General features: G+C 32.4%; 1 protein-coding gene across 1 annotated transcript in view; it reads right to left on the bottom strand.

Annotated features, from left to right (window-relative positions):
• LOC149078487 (neuroligin-4, X-linked-like) overlaps positions 1-15,535 on the bottom strand; it is a 191,378-nt gene that overhangs the window by 64,733 nt on the left and 111,110 nt on the right. The window contains exons 2-3 of the mRNA XM_089240603.1: positions 6,674-6,826; positions 125-310 (exon numbers count right to left, since the gene is read on the bottom strand). Coding sequence (XP_089096729.1) covers positions 125-310; positions 6,674-6,826 — 339 coding nt within the window. The remainder of the gene's footprint in view (positions 1-124; positions 311-6,673; positions 6,827-15,535) is intronic.

The raw sequence follows: 15,535 nt of genomic DNA, 5'->3' as shown, positions 1-15,535 counted from the left end.
CATTCTAAATATAATTTTCAGTCCAAGTAGTTATCTCAAGAAAATGAAAATATATTTATCGTACTATATAAAAACTCTTTTAAAGTAATCCGTTGTAAATGATTTTACTAAAATATGTTTTTACCCTTGGACAATGGAGAAAGCATGAGCAAGTTGACGCACGCAGCTCCATGGCCTTGACCCATGATGGTTACTTTCTTTGGATCACCCCCAAATCCTTGTACGTTTTCTTGTACCCAATGTAATGCGGCCACTTGGTCCATTATTCCGTAATTTCCTCGTTGAGTGCTGTCTAAAGCTGGGAGAAATCCTATGAAGAAAAATATTGAGATACGTTTATGAGAAACAGAGTTTGGCATTCTTAACAAAAAAATCAATGTTTTGTGCAAAACCCGTGCAAGATGATTTGTATTGATGTCCAAAAATAGAAGTGGCAATATCCTTGTTTATTTCAATAAGTTATGTTTACAAATTAATCTGGTGCTGGATATAGGAAGAGGAAAACGCACTTGAGACATGAAACTTCAGACAGACATAAAAATAAGGAATATGTCTTGATTTTGTTTATACTAGGAAACGGTTTGAGCGAACTATATACTTTAGCATCTAACGAGGTCCCATACAAATATTGAAATCAAATCAATATTAAAAAACAATTTTCAATATTTTTGTTATATTGTAATTTATATTTCCCAAATATTGAAATGAACCAACTATTGATACAAGTTCTCCAACTAGCTGTGACTAGCAATTCCGCATGAAGTGACACTTCCACATGGCAAGTTGTATTTCCACCTATTGGCCAAAGTCTAGACTTCGGATCACTTTAGTGGGTGGCAGAGTTTCATATTGACATGTTTTGCGGGTGCGAATTACTATTTGACATTATGAATTATTAAGCGTGACAAATCATTGATCTTCAGCCTTTCATACATAGCGGACTGTATTAAAATTTCCCATGAAGTCCGCGGGTCACCAAATCTGCGGTATCTTAAAATTGCGAGATGGCATACAGCTCACAAGCACGGACGAGCAAAGGGGGGCAACAAAGAGAATGAACAAAAAAACCCTAAATTATTGAATATTTCTTTCTTTTCTTAAATCATTTCTTTCACCAATTCCGAATACTTCCCATTATTTATTTCATTAATTCTGAAATCACTTTCACGAACTGTATAATTATTTCTCTCATTAAGTGTGAAATTATTTCTAAAGATAATTATAGAATTATTTGTTTCATTAATGGCATTTCAATATTTATCTCAAAACACATGCCGTTAAAAATTTGTCGCCCAAAATATATAAAATATAAAGAGTCCAAAAAATATCAACCAGACTCGCCAAAGACGGCTTTGGTAATATGTGAAATGCACTTTTTTTCCAAAACTGGAAAGCATTTCGCATTTTTTAAATACCCAATTGGCATTACCATGCTTTTTTTATTTCATCATCTTTCAATATGGAACAGCTATTTTCTTGAAATAGTGGGCCATGGCAAAAATATCCAAGGGTCATGCATTAAAACAAACTGATCCAGACCTCTTTCGTCACCAAGTCAACAGACCACACAAGTATACTCTTCAGTTGCATCTTGAATGAAATTAATCCGCGTTACAGCGATTTATAAATCAATTACAAATTTAGAATAAAGGACGTTGCACGTCATACGCATTCACCAAGTGCGGTAAACTTGGACTCTTTGACATACGATAGGTTGATTTGTTTGTCATCTTTGAATGAATTGTGCCCAATAAAATTGTGAGAAATATTGGAACATATAGCCCAGGGATATACGACCTTTATTCCGAGGTATTTCGTTGTTATAAACGTATCTTACGATTGGAGGAAAGCGCCAAAATGCTAGCGTTTGTGGTTTTTCAAAAGCTTATAAGTAGAACAGGTTGCAGAAGCCCTCCTACAGTCGTGATTGCGGGGAGCCGCTAGAAAATACGAACTACAAAAAGTCCGTAGAAACTTTAAAAATCCATAAAAACTGGAAAAATGACCGAAACAAAACACGGTCAGCACGGTTAATATCGCTACGCAACGGGAAGTGTTTTATAAGACAGGGAAAAACCTCAAAAACATCCGATAAGTGGCACTGGTACGAGCGACTTCGGTGGAAATATGTAAATGAGACGATTATAAAAACTTGCGCTCCTAATCTACAATCAGTTGATCGTTGTAAACTGTGTATGTGAACCTGCTGCACTCTGCCATTGCTGGATTTGTGACTCGCCTGCAATGTGCTATCTCCTATCGTGGTGGTGTATCCTGTGTGGAACACATACTGCTGTAATAAACGATTTGGAAGCATGGTGTTCGTTATTTGCGTATCTTTTCTTTGCCTTTGTTTCACTTTTCTTTTCTGTACGTCAGCGTCACCTATCGGCTGTTTTTGAGGATTTTTGCCTGTCAAAAAGTTTCCGTGCCCTAAAGATGGTAACCCCCCCCCCCCCGCAAACAGCTTTTTATTTCGGTTATTTTTCCGGTTTTTATCGATTTTTAAACTTTCTACGAACTTTTTGCACGTCCTGTATTTTACCAATCAATTTGCGAAAAACCTCTAAACCTCTGGATCGCAATGGGTTAATACACTGTGATTTTGTGATTTTCAGTTGCACTAACTATCAGCCTTTGACGATTTTTCAATGAGTTTATAGACAAATGGCAACTTTTCTGGTGATGATTGGTGGCATCATGTATTATATTCAAGTCGGGATCCCGATTTCGCGTAATTTTCCTCGAGAACATATGGCCAGCCGGGGCATATATATATATCATGATGTGTGGATTGATACTTCTCTTGGAACGCATACATGGGCCTCAAAGGGTGGGCAGCCCTGCTATAGCCAGTCTCTGCCCCCCACCCTTATTCTCATTTTTCTCTAACGATTAGACGTCACTTTGAACAAAAAACTGGTTTTACCTCTCCAAGATGTAAGAAGATGAGTCCGCCTAGTTATATAAGGTGCCTTACGATAACTAATATTTATTAAGTTTTATTTTCACATCCAACTACTTGCATAACATCTATTCAAGCAATATTTCTTCCATGATGACCCTATTATACACAACCATCCAACAACATAAAATAATTCATCTGTCATTTCCATGATAACCATGTCATTTCGACCATCAAAAGAAAAAAAACAAGCAATAGCACCAATATAATAATATACGAGTAACTTTAACGCAAGATGCTACAACACTTCTCCAGCACTTTCTCTCACGAAGCGTGTTTTCCCGTCATTTTCCCACGAATCTACATCATAAAAACAGAATTATATACCAGAATGACCATATGACAGGATACTTTCCCGGTCATTCTCCTTGTGTAGTACATACAGTCCAAGTTATCCGAACAAGGGGAAAAAAATAGGAAATATTCGATACAGTTTTGTTCTTTTTTTTGTCTTGTGACACGCCGTACAAAGTTCGCCAAAGAATTTTATATGTGGCAAATATGTCGCCACGCGTGTCGCAACAAAATATAACGCTTTATCGCTCTGTCGGAGAAATGAAGGGCTCTGGTTATAGTAGTAGCGACCGGGTTGAAGCGGAATGGGAAATAAATATATATAAGAAAAGGGAAAAAAAAATTCCCATCAAAAAGGAAGTAACCGTGAAAACACATCGTCCTGGATAAAGAACGTCCTAGCATCGAAAAAAAAAATAAGAAAAATATTTTTGTCCCGGTCTTTCCCGCTTTTTTTTCTCCTACTTTTCCGGGAGCTGAAGAGATTAGTCCGGGAGAAATAGCTTTTTATATTTCCCGCAGAAAATTGGGCGTCGGAATCTTTCAGAAATGATTTATCCCAACCGTGAGAAGTAAGATCTTCCATTAAATAAGACAGAATGTATAAGAAGTAGAATAAGAAGCAAAATATATATATATATATATAGGAGGTAGAGAAATTCACCTTCAGTTTCCATTATCTTTTCTTGGATGCTTCATAATATTTTTTTTTTATACTTTAAGGATCAATGTCCCGTGTATGAGTGATATTGGCTGCGGTCTAATGGAATTTTCCGAAATTGCTACTTAATAATAAATTTCTAAATCGATAATAACAAAGTCTAGTGTAGAGAGTTTTAAGAGAGAGAAGAGAGATTTCAAAAAATCTTTTTACTTTTTACTCTTTCATTTTCTTACTTACAGTCTTCATATATGATGATGATAATGAAAACTTTATCTAGGGAAGAATAACAACGAAGTTCATGATGTGAAAAATAATAAAAATTGATATTTTTATTCGTTTATCTATTTTTATTTATTTTTTTCAGAATAGGTGCTCATGTTGAGTCTTATTTAGGATGATTTTAAAACAATTTTAAGCTTTCAAAGTAACCATTAAGTCGTCGTTGTATTGAATTCATACAATGGTAAATATTTGATATTTTATTTTTATTTAAATATTTATTTTACTTTTGGCTTGGGGGGCCCGCTACAGATTCAAATCTGAGGGCCCTGCCGCAGATGCCGAGGTTATGGTTTCGCCACCGCTTTTCACACATTGTAATTCTGCAACATAATTAACTTGATTAACGCAATAAGCTTGTCGTATAAAATCGATTATAGGCATAAATTATCAAGTCTAACAAATGCAAATTAAAATGCTATTATTAAAAAGCTCTCATTTATGATATGTGTGTGTGTGTGTGTGTGTGTGAGCACATGAAGCATTCCTCAAAACCATATTTAAAAGAATAAACAAAGTGATGTCTTTTATTTTGCAAATTGAGAGCTAAGAGAAAGTGCATGATTTTTCGGGATAAAAAACTAAGAAACAAAACATAACAGCATTTCAAAGGGACGGCGAAATTAGTAGTGCCTTGAACGGTGAGGTGAGAGCCTGAGGTCCGTCTCTGCTAACAGGTGCAACCACCACCTAATAAATATGCCTCCGAATGAAACTTTTTCTCAAAAAATGACCAAGTTCTGGGTGAATCATGAAGGCTGGAAAAAATTTAAAGCCAAAAATCTTTCATGTAAAATTCTAAAGTAAATTTATAAGCATTTTAAAGCGAGAAAAATCAATTGCAGTAAAAAAAAATACTCATTCCAATATTTGCATTCGGTAGGAAATATGAAAATGTGGCTCAATGAATAGTCAATAGAAAAAAATCCGGAACAGCTAATTGTTTTTAATGTGTCGATTCATAAAATGTTACATGTACAACTACAAATACAAATACATACCCAACGAAGTGGCTGACAATGCCGAGGTTAATGCCATAAAATGTTGTTTAAAAAGTTAATAAAAATAAATATAAAACACATGATCATAAATATAATATATTAATATATAAAAATAAAATAATATAACTAAAATAAATGTTTGACAAGAATTTTCTGATTGTGTGAATGGTTGTTATTATTTTACTGTTCCATCAGCCACCATCGTCAAACTACTATTTTTACATCCTTCATTGAAATTTACTTACGTGCGCGTAACACACAGTTTCGACGAAAGTTTAAAATTACTCAAAAAATATTGCCCTGTTTTATTGATCAACATGTAATCTGATTAAACCGACAGCTTAAAAAACAAATCGCACAGTAAACACTATGCACTGCATCTTTTCTCAAAAAAATTGACTTGATAGTGAAGGATGACAAAAAAGTGTCGATTTTTCAGAAAACCATCTTTCGAATAGATACCATTTGGCTAATACATTATAAATCTGGTGATAATTTTGCCAATAAAGTGGGCGAAATTATTACTTTATAACAATGTTGTAACATGATTCTTCACGAGGAGAAAAGCTGCCAATCGTGAGACAAAAAGGCCGAATTAGGCTTCTAACGGAATTGAATGTTTCAGATCATTTCAAAACAAGGGGCAACCCGCTGCTGGGAAAGAAATGGAACGTTACAAAAATAACACGACAAAAAAAAGAAAATTCAAATTCCCGATCCTAGAAGGAAAAAACTCTTTTTTTGCATTAATTTTTCACAAGGAATCCCGTGTGTTATTATTGGGTGGTTAATAGTTACCACCCTGTATATACACGTGACTGGCCCGCGAGAGGCGAAAATAGTGCGTATCTCTGGACCCAAAAGTTTGTGCACTCTTGAGTTAGAATATTATTTTTGGCATGAAACATAAAACTTTATAATGATGTAATTTTGTTCCACATCAAAATAAAACTTAATTGAATGGATGAGGTTGAGAGACTGAGAATTCAGAACGTTTATCCACAAATTTTTAATGATTCCAAAATCGAATTACGACGTTGTTTCGATAATGAGGGATGCATGCTCAAGGTATAGACGTTCCATTAAAAACAAAAGTAATGGGTTTATGAAAAATATATAAAAATATGTATTAAATATAGAAAAATATATCACAACGAGAGTACATTTGAGACTAAGGATTGATCATAAAAGAAATATTTATATACTAAGGTGGAAAAAACGTATTTTGTTCTCATCCGTCCCAGGTTTGCTTTATATTGCACATTTTCTGTTGGTTGTTACAATATTATACGCTATAGTCTTATAAATGTGGTGTATCCGGAAAAAAATATATTTTCAGGAAAAAAATCCTAAATGTTTTAATTTCTTTTTTCTTCAAAAAATGATAATTTGAAGAAAATTATGAAAGTTTCAACTATAAAGTATAACTGGCGTGGTATCGGATATGGCAAAATGAAAATCAGAAATTACCAAATATTCCCAGTCTGTAGTTGATAGTTATTACAATTATATTCCCAATGCTTGCCAAGACGCTGCCATCGTAAGGATTGCCAGAATTCCATTCATACGACTCTCCATGGATGAACACAAGCACTGGTATCAATGACTTTTCGTTTCGGTTCACTATAAATCAATGAAAAATACATATATATATATATTCATAAACACATATTTAAATATTACCACATGCATAAACTTTTCGTGATTAATTGCTGCAATAACCCAAAGATCTATTTCATGCAATTGATAGTTAATTTAAAAAATGCAATACATCAATGAAATAGTGGAGATAAATTCCGTATAATTGAACCATAACAAACTTAAAAAAAACTATTTTTTCTTCATATGGTGCGCAATTTCAAGATTTCAAATACGAAAGCACTCGATCATATTATATTCACGTAAAGAACTATTCATCGAATTTTACGTGATGTATGCCTTTAGTGTGAAAAAAACCCGATATTTTCGAATCCAATATTCCAATATCATCGAACTATCACAAAAAAATATAATATCGATTTATAATATTATGACGTTATTTTCTTCGCTATTGTTAAAAGTAGAGCTTACTTATATCGATCAGGCACATGTGGAATATTCACCAAATCATCAATAGTCCTCTTTTATAGTACATTTTTCTCACAATAACCATCTCTTTTTCTCTACATTCCAACTCGTAATTCTTCAAACGCGAAACGAAATCTGTTCGACATAAAAGAAAACTATGCGTAATATCTTGTTCAGTTATCTGAGCTACTACTTACTTTATTCTCGTTCTTTTTCTCATATGACTCCGCATATTTATATATATATATTCATGTTCATATATATATATATACATGCATATCATATGTATTCCCTCGGCCATAGGCGTACATATCAGAGAGACAGAGAGAGAGTGTGAGGCCGACTTCAATAACCCTTATACGTGCATGAATCTATATACGGAGCTCAAACTACAAGTAAATCCTTCTAGAATATGGTCGACAAAAGTCCTTCCATTTCTCTCGACAGGTCGTTTATCATGTTGACAAAGGGTTTAAACCACTCGCCCTTCAACTCTCTTTCTAGCTCCATTTTTTTTCTATCTTTTCGGGAAAAAACGAGGATTTTTTTACATTTTTTGCTGTTTTTTTAGTTCAGAAATCGACGGTCTTATGAGCATTGACTTCAAAGAAAGAGAAAAAGGATGAGAAATATTTTTGCTGAATTCAACAGCAAAAGCCGTTTTTTTTTCCTTGTTTTCTTTTTCAGAATACGTATATGGTATCTTCAACATGTTCTTTTTATGCACATGTAATATTTTATTTTTGCGTTTTTTTGTAGTGATTGTGATCTCCGATATCTTATCGTTTCTGCAAAAGCATAAACATTGTTTCTCTCGTTCTAAACCAAAAGCTACATAAAATATATATTATGTTCCTAAATATTTATCTCTTTCTCTTTCTAAAATGTTATCCATCTCTATACGTTTCGGAAGAGTATAAAGGAAAATTATACGTAGTGGATATTTTTTTTTCCAATACATTACGTATAGGACCGATCAATGTTTGTCAATAATGACATATTCGTACTGATATTACAAACACAAAGGCCACAGCAAGCAAATTGTCCAACGAGGGGGCTGAAAAAAGATGCCTATAAAAAATACAGGTGTCCAATATAACAAAAATATATCAACCCTTCTTTTTCGAAAATTTACTGCCTCAAATCATATCCCACAAGTGAAAATAAAAACTTAAAAATACGAATTTATGTGTGAATTTAATGCTAAAATGGGAGTATAGTCAAACCTATTCAATACAAACTTGCTCAATACAATTTTCGTTTAATACGAATTAAGTATTTTTTCACGTTGGACATAACCACTTCTCTGTTTTGTTGATTAAGAAAAAATTCGTTTCGTACGGGATATGTTTGTTTTTTTTTTTGTTTTTTTTTTGTATTTTCCGACTTCGTAACGAAGTTTGACTGCATTTCGACTTGTTTTTCCGTTTTAATGTGGTAATACATAAAGGCAAAACAAAATACTGAACTTTTGCTTCTGAATTATAAGTCAGATGACAGCACTTCTTGAACTCAAAACATAAATGATAAATCAATTTAATCAACGGAAAAGACAAACCACTTTGATATTGACCAATAATTGACAACAAAAACGAGGTAAATCTATTTCATCAACAGAAATGATGACTCAATTTACTGCTGCGCAGAATTTTATATTATTTAAATGGGTTTTTTCCATTGACTTTTAGTAATCCAGAGATTTATGATAACACGGCACGCTCTGGTCAGATATGTGCCGGATTAGCGAGAGTTTACTGTATATTCTATGAAGTGTATCTTATATATAAATGTGAAAGTATGTCTGTATGTCTGTTCTTTATACAAATCTACAATTTTAGACCGATCGTCATCAAATTTCAAACATGGCGCGGATTGAACCGTAGGCTACTTCAAAAGTTCGTCAGAGCAGAGCAAGTGCCCCAAATGGGGGAAAAAACTGTCGAGCAACAATGGTTTCTGGGCCTCAACAATCCTTTTCGGAATGTTAACTTTTGTTACCGTGGTTTTCAAACAATATGTTCCAACATACATATGCCTTTACAATGGTTTGTCACATCTCTAATGCTGTCATGATAACAGTTCATTCCTTTATAATGGTTTGCCATTTTTCAATCCTCCCAGCAATTGAAGAAAACCCGGGCAGCGACAGGTACTGCGGCTATTTTTAGATAAAAACAAATAAGCGCTTGGTCCAATTTCATTTGGGGAATAGAAAGAGCTAGAAATGAGTAAATAAATGTTAGGAAAACCCCTGTGTTATTGAATACGGTTGAAAGAAAGGGGTAAAAACCAGACTATTGTGGAAGTAAGAATAAACGAGGCTATGTATTCTGAATGTACTTTTCATGCAATTGTATGAATAATATTATAATTATGCTATTGTAATAATAATGCTATCAGCTGATAGAAATATCGGGCTTTCCAATTCATATTTGTATCTATTATATTCTCAGAAAATTTCATATTCATAAAATGTGTTGCTTGTGCATAGATCTCTTTTTGAAGTGACTTAATAATATTTTTACGGAGCAAATAACAATTACCTTCATTATTATTTTGAATATGCCTCACGAACTGTACCATGTGCTTTAAAAACAACTTGAAATATTTGACTTATTCATTAGGACAAGATAATCTTTGTTTAGATAAATAATGCAATCGTAAATATTTATCATCTTATCAAGGAAATATCCACGCATGCGAATCTTATAATTACTAGCAAGAAAAGCAAGTTATTGGAGTTTATCATTCGGAAAGTGTGTTTCGAAATATATTCGAAAAAAAGTTAAATATTCAAGACATTACTCTGAAATTTAAGGAAAAATAACATAAATTACAAACAATTACATTGAAAGGAAATGTATATAAACAGTAGCTAGAAAAAGGCTCAAGGCAACAGTTGGATAAATTGAATGAAATATTTTCTCATATGGGCAGAATTCGAAGCAAATGTGATCTATTGTCTTTTATTTTATGTGCTTTTGTGTTGACAAAGGCATTTCTGCGAAAATAGTTCCAAATATATGCATTGAAATCGAGTATAAAAGTGCATGCATGCGACGAGTTTTTGTTTGAAGCTTTAAAAATATTGTTTGCGTGCAAACAATAAATTCACGAACGAAAGAAAAGAACAATATTTTCCATTACTTTACATTGGTGTTTTACGAGTACAACTTGTAGAGTTTTCGTTTCAATATTCAACAGCATACTATAATTTTCCAATGGTTTCTTTTCATAAAAATAAATCATTTTCTTTACCAATTTCGTTCACAACCGGGTTTGAATTGCACACATATTCTTTCGGCCCCGAAAGCTCTTGGCGTTTTCCTTTTAGCTATTGAGCGAAGGAAAATAAGTTTAAGGCCTTTGAAGAAATTTCTGTTTTCTCCTCATAACTTCAAGCTATTTTTTAGTCAATTTCAAAATTTCGTCCTTGCGAAATTTAGTTGATTTAGAGGATTCATCTATTTGACTTCGGGAAGTAAAGGTATAAGCAAATAATTTTCACATAAAGAATTTTGAAAATCAAACACAGATAGAAATATGTCTAATCAGTATGTTTATAGCAGTAAAATTATTTCAGTTATGGATTTTGTGTTTACCATTATGTTTATTCATGAATTTTGCGTGTATCACTATGTTTATTCATGAATTTTGCGTGTATCACTATGTTTATTCATGAATTTTGTGCTTATCGTTGTTTATTCATGAATTTTGCGTGTATCACTATGTTTATTCATGAATTTTGTGCTTATCGTTGTTTATTCATAAACTTATCATTAAGTTCATTCATGGACTTCGTGTTTATCATTATGTTTTCAAACGGATTTTGTGTTTATTATTATGTTTATAAACGGATTTTGTGTTTATCATTATGTTTATATGTTCATGGATTTTGCTTTCGGAAGCTTTTGGGATTGTATTCATGAATTTTGTTTTGGGCAGATTTCGTAATTGTACTCGTGGTGGTTATTTTTAGGTAGAGTTTTTAGAATTGAGTTCAAAAGAATTTGTTTTTGGTAGTTTTCGGGATTGTGTTTACATAGATTTTTCAGCCTAAAAAATGGTCTTGAAAAACTTTTTTTTTTCTTGCAAATCATATCAAACCCCAAATATTAATCCATACTCTTTTTTCCGACAATATTGAATATATGATCGTGAAACAATTTGTAACAGTATTTACTATGTTTCATTTGGTGTCTTTTTCCTTGATTTTATTTCTGACATCCATACCATTCAGCTTAAATAGGTTATCGACTCATCCGACTTGCTTCTACTACGCTGAAACCCTCAAGTTCAAAAGATGTGAAGCCATAATGCCATCCATTCATATGCAGCATCGATTTCATACGCATCGAAAATATTTCTAATCGTCAGACAGCGGCATTACATCCATTTGAAACTCACAATAGCATCAAGTGCCTAAAATGTAAGTCGAGATTAGGAATTCTAAATCCCTGTAAAAATATTCGAAGTGAGCAGACTGTCATGAAAGCTAAACTGAAGTCTCATTACGCTTCTAACTTTCACGTATTGTCACAAAATGTTTATTTTAACATGTTGAAAAGGCATAACTGCAGCTGAAACATGTACTCACTAATAACGTTCAAAACATTCCGGCGATCTAATAAATAAATTCCAATGCTTTATATAAAAAGAAAAAAATACATAAAATTCCATGATGAAAAAAAAAATCATAAATTTTGATTCGAGTAAAAAAGTAGGTTTCTATGATTTTTAAGTGGAACCTTAAAAAATATCGCAAACGAATGTCAATATTAGATTAGAAACGACAGTTTAATGCAATAAAATCTTCACGAAACTACGTGAAGGAAGAACCCGCAGAAACAGTTCAAATCCAGCACAGACCATTATATACCCAGAGATTTGATTATTATTATTTTTTCTCTATTTCTAAAAAGTTTTCCATGGTGGAATTTTTTTATACTTCTCTCCGAAGTACTAATAGACGAATATGCAATTAGAACAGACACTTGAAATATACAGGTTTTCTGAAACAATTTATAACCCTTGAATTGACTGTTGCTACATTTCATGACATTCTTCTCCAAGAGATGTAAAATATAAAATAATTGTAATATATGGTGGGACAAAACATTAAATATCAAGAACATAAGCAAACATCAGTACAGTGCTTGCTACTTTGCGTCGAGAATAGGCAGAAAGCGTCCTGAACACGACGAAAGGGGAAAAAATTTAAAAAATTACAAAAAATTATATTTTGGTAATGGGTAAAAAAAAAAAATCTAGAAATTTTTGCGTACATGAAGCACGGAGCCGAGAAATTTTCCAAAGTTTTTAGGGTATAACAGAAAAAGCCACTGCTAGATTACGGTAGGACGAGAGTTGGTAACTTGTTCTTCTCTTTATATGTGCCCTCAATTTCTTCTTTCTTATCTTGAAAATTTCATTCTTAGCTTTTCCACGTCGTTCTCTCGTCAGGAAAGCATCTTATTCTAACATGTTGAAAACTCATAACAACAGCCGAAACATTTAACTACCTAAAAACACTCGGCGCGGTCTAATAAACAAATTCAATCGCTTAATGAAAACAAAAAAAAAATATTGAAATTCGAGGATGAAAGAAAATGCATAAAGTCTGATTAGAGAAAAAAATTGATGTCTATGATTTTGAAGTAGAACCCTTAAAAAATCGAAACGGATGTCAAGATTAGATTAGAAACGACTGTTTAATGCAAGAAAATCTTCACCAAACTACGTGAAGGAAGAACACGCACACAGTAAGTTTTCAAATCCAGTATGGACCATTACCCAAAGATTTGATTCTTTCCTCTCCTTTCCTCTACTTCCAAATCGTTGAAGAGAGAGGTAGAAAACACTATCGTCACACACACACACATGGTAAGGTTCTCCATTGTACCAATTCTTCTTTTTTTTATACTTCTCCCCAAAGCACCACTAGACGAATGGGCAATTAGAACAGACACTCGAAATATACCCGTTTTCCAAGAGAATTTATAACCCTTGAATTGGCTGTTGCTACATTTCGTGACATTCTTCTGCAAGAGAAGAAAAATATAAAAGAAATGGAATGGATGGTGGGTCAAAACATGAAATATTTATGAACCAGAAGCAAATTGCAGTAGAGTGCTTGCTGCTTTTGCGTTGAGAATTGGAAGAAAGCGCCCTGAAGACGACGAAAGGAAAAGGAATGTAAAAAAAAAAGAAGAAAAAAATGAAGAAGAAATGGTGGCAATGGGTTAAAAAAAAAAATCTGGAAATTTTTGCGTACAGAAAGCACGGAGCCGAGAACTTTTCCAAAGCGTTTGGAGTATAACAGAGAAAGCTACTACTAGATTCCGATGGGACGAGAGTTGGTAACTTGTTCTTCTCCTTCTTATGTGTCCTCTTTCTTATTTCCTATCTGGGAAATTTCTTTCTTTCTTAGCTTTTCCATGCCGTTTGGAGTTTCTCTCTACAGGAAAACACCTTTTGAAAATGCATGAGGCCGAAAGATAAAGACTTCTGCTTTCATTTTTCTTTTCTACTCTACTTTGCGGAGTGACGAAAAAAAAACAAAAAAACATATAGGAAAGAAGAACGTAAAGCCCATGCTTTGGAATTGAATTCGTGAAAAATGTTACTTTGCAACACAACGACATTTTTTCTGTAACTTTATTTATTCTTTTTTATCTGCCAAAAAACTTGAATTTTATATATACTTTTTTCTCGGGGACTGCATAAAGTTTTAGTTTCGGTTTTGATTTCTTTTTAGATTCCATAGCGTGGCTTAGAAACATTCCTATGGAGGACAACTGTAAAAGGAAATGCGTGTCTGCTGCTGTTGCATTTTTCCTAACATGCATGCATGCATTATATGAATACACTGACATGTATGGGATTTTCATACACTGAAATACTTTAAATGCAACATATGCATATGCATATGCAACAATATTGAAGAGATACCCACCCAATCTTAGTAAATATTTCGATGTCAGGAAATCTAAACAGATTTTGATAAGAAACTGCTATTGTGTGTGTATAGATTAGATATTTTGATCGATTAAAAGAAGGGAAAATTATTCCAAGAATGTAATTGCAATATATAATTTTGCGTATGTAAGTAGAAATACTTGATTATTTTCTTTATACGGCGGCGATAATTATGAAATTCATTATTATTCCAACATTGCAAATAAATTTTTATTAACTAACCAGGTAATTCATTTATAATTTACAATACTATATAGAGAAAAATATTGTTTTTAAAATTTTAATATGGAATAAGTTCTGAGATATGACATGGAAAAAAAACAAATATTATATGCATAAATTGTAAATACTAAAATATTAATTACAACGGCTTATATTTTAAATTTCGTAATCATTTTATGAATTTCATATATTTAACTCTTTCACACATGAATATGCTCATAATTACTGGTAGCTATGAAAAATTCTACAAACTACAAATCAAATAATAAGAGCTATATTTTTATACTATAAGGTAAATGAACGTACAAGAGATTCCCGCTATTCAAAATTTCATTAAAATATTATATACGTTATTTTTGATACAAAAAAATTATTCGTGGATATTTTTCAAATGTAATATTAAATTGTTATATTCTTTATCAGAAACGAATCGTTTCATCATTAATTTCGTCGAAATTGTTTAATAAATATATTCTCCGTAGGAACATACATATGCTATTCATATAATAACAGCTTAATTGGTAGTTAATCTGAGCAAACTCTTAATTCGATGATAATTACCATTGTGTCTGGGATGTTAGAATTTCGTCAACCACGAGTAAAAAGTATTTATATCTTCATCATTAATCAAACACGTCATTTTTCTAAGCAGAAAAATAGTATTTTAATCCGTATATTTTATAAATTAATAGTTTAATTTCATTTGAGATTCAGGACTGGAACACAATATTAACAAATCTCAAAATACTTGCGTATAAATTGATATTATAGTTACATCGAAATTGTTCTTTGGAAAAAAACTAATACAAATACAGCATATTTTACAGTAATTTGTTGTAATATTATTTATTTCTAAAACTTATCTGAAATTCCAAGTGTGTTTTTTCCCCCCTAGAGGTTAGAATGAAACTAAATATTTAAAAAATAATTTGATAAACCAATTGTTTTTCGAATGTCAGATGGTAAATTTGTGTTTAAAAAATCGGTCTTTCTTCTTGAAAACAAAAAAAAAAAAAAGAGCCGGAATTGTTATCCGCTCCTTAAGAATTAAGGTAACAACCTGAA

This window comes from Pholcus phalangioides, unplaced genomic scaffold (assembly GCF_987345545.1).
Source record: "Pholcus phalangioides strain wild (caught in Gottingen) unplaced genomic scaffold, Ppha-v1.0 ptg000013l_1, whole genome shotgun sequence".
NCBI classification, from domain to species: Eukaryota; Metazoa; Arthropoda; class Arachnida; order Araneae; family Pholcidae; genus Pholcus; species Pholcus phalangioides.
Note: the sequence above shows the minus strand (reverse complement) of the source record. Positions and strands in the feature narration are given on the sequence as shown.